General features: G+C 37.6%; 1 protein-coding gene across 1 annotated transcript; it reads right to left on the bottom strand.

The window, feature by feature from the left end:
• Positions 1 to 776: 776 nt before the first annotated feature.
• On the bottom strand, positions 777 to 5,861 carry LOC128230019 (multiple epidermal growth factor-like domains protein 10). The gene is made up of 11 exons (XM_052941997.1): positions 5,845 to 5,861; positions 5,619 to 5,682; positions 5,305 to 5,421; positions 3,231 to 3,356; positions 2,778 to 2,918; positions 2,459 to 2,584; positions 2,180 to 2,320; positions 1,881 to 2,006; positions 1,590 to 1,715; positions 1,335 to 1,466; positions 777 to 1,018 (listed from the first exon to the last, which is right to left on the bottom strand). The coding sequence occupies exons 1-11, from the start codon at positions 5,845 to 5,847 to the stop codon at positions 927 to 929; spliced, it is 1,194 nt and encodes a 397-aa protein (XP_052797957.1). The 5' UTR covers positions 5,848 to 5,861; the 3' UTR covers positions 777 to 926.
• Positions 5,862 to 6,216: the final 355 nt, after the last annotated feature.

The following is a 6,216-nucleotide window of genomic DNA, read 5'->3' as shown; positions in this document are numbered from 1 at the left end:
ACAAAACAACAAACAACACAACGTGACGTGCATTCGGAACTCTTCGGCCATTGTTATCGAAAACAACCTCGGATGTATGCCGGTACATCAGTTGAAATAGTTCTTAAATTCATGAATAATATCGTTTATTAAATGTAGTGTTTTTAGAGTTGTATTTATTGATCACATTTTGAATTTATTGCCAGTAGAATGTTTATTATTGCAAACTTAATTAAGATTCCCAAGAGTAACGTCAAAAAGTTTAACTGCTAAAGAATATAACTACGCGATCTACTTGCAGCGGGCTGAATCGTACCGCTTTTTGAGTATGTAAACCGTCCAAATACATCCGAGGTTGTTTTGACGTGAGCGACTCTTAGCCTTAAGCGATTTTTATGGACACCGGTCGGCGTGTTTTTGTTTAAATAAACGTTGTTATGTATCAATTTTTTCACCTGCTGTAAATATTAAAATACATTGTAATAAGGTTGTTATGGACGGAACATGCTCATATTCTGGTGTCACTTTTTATTATGTGTGTTGCTTAAAGAAGAAAATCCGAAGAATTGTTAAATACCCCGACGTAAGCCGGCGGCTCTTTATAATGTTGATGATTCGAATCAAGATATGTGGTATGTAAATACAATGTTACATGTTATGATATAATTTTTGCTATCAACAACTTATTGATAGTCTACATTTGAGGTGTTTTAGGGACTGCCTTCAGATATATCAAAGCAATACTTTTATACGTTTATATAATAAACTTTTATTTTCATATGAATATCCTCCTGACTTATTATTTCACACACGCGTACAATAATATATGAAGTACAACACATTATGACTATTCCCGATCATCTGTGACAGTTCGGAGTACAAAAACGTTCTGCTCCACTCCAAACATTTACTTCCGACGTTGCGGGGGCCAACTATCATCAACGCCTTTAGGAAACACGAAATATTCCAACGAACACTATGAACAATGACGTGAGTGGTGCTGTAAGTCCGGGTGCGGCGTTTTTCGGCTTTTTAGGTTCTGCAGCAAGAAAGTTACACTGTCATTATCATAATGACCTATTATGGTATTAAAAGTCACATACAGCCTAATCATTGAAAACTATACATGGTGGCGGAGACTTAAAAAACAAAATTAAAACGCTGTCTAGTATTAATTTTAGCAATGTTTGGTAAACACTTAAAATGAGGGACAATAATAATAATAATTATAATAATAATAATAATAATAATAATAATAATAATAATAATAATAATAATAATAATAAAACAATGAAATTACTGATAATTTATGACTTAGTAACGTTTTGAAAAATGCATCTGCAATAAATACAAACTTGTACTGTCTGGTACGCAGTTATCCCCCTTCTTCGTGAAACCCTGGTTACATTCACACGTCCGGTCTTGTCCGCAGGAGGCGTTGTCAACGGAACCACATTCTCCTGTGTCCGAGCACGCGTCACCAAGGCCTGCGTAAATCAAAATCTTTCATATTTAAATACAATCAAATATTTATTTTTGTCCGAGTTATCCTTATTTGACGAATCAATGCATGTTGTCCGTGATATAGAACGTTAGAATTCACCACAAACCTTTAGCGTCACAGCCCTGTCCCTTCTGTTCGAATGCTGTTGCGCATGCGCATTGGTTGTTGGTGTTGCAGACGGCGTTCTCAACAGACACGCACTCCGTATCCATTGTACACTCGGCCATTAGACCTGTTTAAATAAACTGTTTTGGAACTTGAAGTATAAACAACAAGAAACAACAACAACAACACAAACAAGAACCAATGGTTACCTCATGTAACAAGCCAGTATCACGGAGAGATCATGATATAACAGCTAAAAGCGTCAAAGACTAGCGGTAGCAATTGTATTTACCCTTGGGTTCACATTGTTTGCCCTTTTCCACGAAGGCAGGGTGACAGACGCAGAGGTTGTCCGAGCTGCAGATGGCGTTTCCCACGGCCGCACAGTCGCCGTTCATTAAACACACGGCCGACAGACCTAAGAAAACACTTTTTGAAAAAATGGAATAACTTGACTAGATGAACAATTTGGATTTATTTAAGGCACAAGGCATTTGGGTGACCATCATCACTTTTGTGTTTGGATATACTAGTACATATAAAACGTTTTTCGTCAGAGGAAACAGCCAACTATATACACTTTATACTTACCTTTGCTGGTTGGGGCGGACTCGGGACTGCAGACGCCAGCCTTTTCGTGGAAGCCTGGTTTACACGTACATGTTCCATCAGAGCACGTGGCATTGTCCACGGCGACACATTCCTGATCTCCCGTGCACGGGTCATCCAGACCTGTAGGGAAAACATACTTTTTATCCACTGGTGTAAAAATGGTCGGAGAAACTGGGACATTGCGTTACCACTCAAACGTAAAACGTTAAACTTAACAATTAATCGTAACCAGTTGAATAGTGACTAGCTCTTATTAACCCTTGGGTTCACATCGTTTGCCCTTTTCCATGAAGGCCGAGTGGCAGACACAGCTGTTGTCCGAGCTGCAGATGGCGTTCCCCACGGCCGCACAGTCGCCGTCCGTTGAACACACGTCCATCAGACCTGAAAACCACGGCAAATTTTCCGTTTATAGCTTGACTAAATTGCCAAATGAGACTGTACCCAATATTTTGTGTGTAGTATAGCCGAATGTTTACGACTCTCATTGAGACAATGCAGTTGTGTCATACGCCTTAATAAAAATTATATTCTACATTTGTTAGAGTTTTCGATAAAGTCCTAGTTAAATACGAACCGCTGGTGGTCGGAGCGGAGTCGGGGTTGCACGTGCCGTCCTGCTCATGGAAGGAGGGGCTGCACGCGCACTGACCTTCAACACAATCCGTGTTCTCAACTAGGCTGCAGTCTTGCTTCGCTTCGCAGGCGGAACCGATACCTACAAAGATTAAGTTGCATTGTGAATTTTCTTTTACGGATGGATTTTTCTTATAGTAATGAAATCAAATCTTAGCGTTATTTAATTTGAGCAAACGGTTCAAGTCTCCAACCTCAACTTGTTTCTACTGAATCATCAATGCCAATAAACGGAATAAATTGACCGAAGTACTTGGCTCTGATTGGTTTGTTTGAAGCGATGAGCTAGAGGGTAAGCATAAACATAAGAACTTTCTGTAACTGGATATATGACTAAACACTCATTTAAAACGTTAATTTCCGCCCAGATTACTGGTCTAGCTGTTAAAATTACCAACAACAGGATGACAAGCCTTTTGCTGCTCGTTGAATGAGGGTTTGCACGTGCAGGCTCCACCAGAGCACATGGCGTTGTTCACGGCGACACAATCATCATCTGCTGAGCATGTGTCGTCCAAACCTGGTAAGAAATCTCTCATGTTCAAATTGTATTACAAATAAGAGTTGTCAGGTACACATGAGTTTTAAAAAATATACAAACACTTTTAGTTTGGCGGTTATATACTCACATCGCTCAAGATTTTTGGGCCCGCTACGGTTTCAGAAGGTCGCAAGTTCGACTGCCCGTCCGAGTTTTATTTAGCCCCTAACAGTCCTTAAAGGGACAAGAAACTAAAGGATTCCATTGCAGAAACAAATAAAAACGGTAAAAAACTTGTGTATATTGATATCGTGTACAACGCATAACATCTTACTTATTAATGTATTACATCGCTTACGACACATGCATCTTACTTATTAATGTATCACATCGCTTACGACACATGCATCTTACTTATTAATGTATCACATCGCTTACGACACATGCATCTTACTTATTAATGTATCACATCGCTTACGACACATGCATCTTTCTTATTAATGTATCACATCGCTTACGACACATGCATCTTACTTATTAATGTATCACATCGCTTACGACACATGCATCTTTCGCAATTGTTGCGCATTTTTCCAATTCGAAATTTACTGGGTTCGTCTACTTGCGTCGGTATATGTATCTGTACTAATCAATTGACTTGCACGTGCTAAAACACACTATAAACTGGGAAACCATTATGCGCTATTTTTAAACAGTTAATCTGGGCTGAGACAGCGAAAAAATATTATTTTAATCATATATAATGATGTCTAGCTCGTATTGATAATTCTAGGCTTGTTTTGAGAAAAACTGTATTCGCCGATTCAGTGTTTAGTCCCTTGAATGGGTTATATAAGATGTAATTTGACTATGGCATTAAACAATACATAGAAAATGTATACAACTTCAGAAGAAGCAGAACATGCTTCTGAATCACAACACTGTTGATATACAACATAACTAGGAAAATACATGACACAGCTTCATAGTCAACGCATCAGTTTCAGTGGAAATAATTATAATACAAAAAACAGTAAATAATCAGAAAATGCGCGTCTTCGAAAAAAACATTCAAATCCAATATGTAATGCAGTGTTCTTCAAAGAAGAAAAACTGCATTCTCCAAAGATTTTTTTTACATACCCTATCGATGACAAACATGGCGTCGACATGTACATATACATAAGAGGAGGTCCTTTTAAGCGTGTTTTCATGCATACATGTATAATATTATTCCTCAGATAATATACCGAAGACCATTCTTTGGTTAGTGCTTTCAAGATATGTATCACAGATTTGAAAAACAATGCCATATATATGCAGAGTATGCATGTGATTTCGTAAAAATACATGTTCATGTTCATGTTCTGCTAACAATATGGGAAACGTTTTGTATGAAAGTCTTGTGTCCTACTTATAATGCAACCATACCCCTGCGTTATTTCACAGTGTTTCGACGTAGAGGTAAAACAATTGATAACTTAAAATGGACAGTTGGAGGTCCACTAGGCGTTGCAATAGCTGCTATAATTGAAATAAGCGCACCAGCTTTTTCTAATTATAAATCAATATAACACCTAAACTTTCTTTTATTTAGCTTTTTTTCTAACAAAATGCATAATTTAAAAGACAAAAATGGAGTGACAACAACCCTGACATTTTGTTCGATTTAGTTGAGGTTCACTTAACCATCTACCTCGTGATTCTATTAGTTCAGTCCAGACACTCAATATGATTGTATGTTCCATTCAATGTCAACTAGTATAGTCATAGTATTTATTCGACCATTTGGAATTTCGGCAGTTTGGAGAATTGTGTAAAATAATGTTGTTACTAAATTGAAAGGGCTCATAAAGTCCCAAACAAAAATACATTTTAATATATGTTTTACACAAGCGTTATATCTGAAGTTATTATTTTTTAAAACATTAATTGCATAATATATCAACCAGCTGGCTTATAGACATAGAAATGCACGTAAACGCACCTTTTGGCTCACACCGTTTCCCACGTTCAAAAAATGAGGCCTGGCACGTGCATACCTTGTTGACGTCACATACGGCGTTCGCTGTACACTCTGCATCTACGGTACAACTGTCAAGCGCTGTTCGACGGGAAATTTAAAAATTGTTTCATGAACATAGCCGACATAGCCGACATTTTAATGATTGATATATAAACGTGAAATCCCTTTTACTAAAAATAATATCAACTAAGCATAGGCGTAAACAATTATGTTTCCGTTCTTATTTGCACAACTACGCCACTATTTTTAAAGCAATGCAAATGAAGTCTGATTACCTGAGAATCCTATATTTATCTGACATGTCCACACAAGCGCTGTCAAGCAGACGTTCCAAAGAGTCTGAAAAAAATGAGCTATATAACCGATATACAATCCTTTGCAACTTAAATGCATATAAACTCCTTTAAGGCAGGTGTTGGACAAAACCAGAACCTATATTGTTGCAATTTGCATTCAAAACACTTAAAAACATCCTTTAATCGTTAACATGTCTTCACTTACCATTTTCAAAATCTGTTTCCATGCAGACCGGAGACTTTTCTGGAATATCGGAATTCTATAACAGGAGATTCTGCGGACATTTTATCAGAATGTACTTTCAACCACGACATTACTGCAAGGTCAAAGCCATTGAGACACTTCTCAGGATCAAATAAGAGGTTGAAATCTGAACCTGCTGCACGTGAAAATAACAATTATAGGAGACAAATATGAGAAAGATTTCGTTCCCAAATGGTTGTCTGAAAGCAACAACCGCTTATACAAATATGAGGTCGGTTCGTCATACTGCTCGAGCAAAAGACCATTTCCACAACTAGTGATGTCGTCAGTAATTAAGGTACGGCTTTGCAGTAGCTCGAACGACGAACAAAG

This window comes from Mya arenaria, chromosome 4 (genome assembly GCF_026914265.1).
Source record: "Mya arenaria isolate MELC-2E11 chromosome 4, ASM2691426v1".
NCBI lineage: Eukaryota > Metazoa > Mollusca > Bivalvia > Myida > Myidae > Mya > Mya arenaria.
The sequence above is the reverse complement of the archived record's forward strand: the minus strand, read 5'-3'. Positions and strand labels throughout refer to the sequence as shown.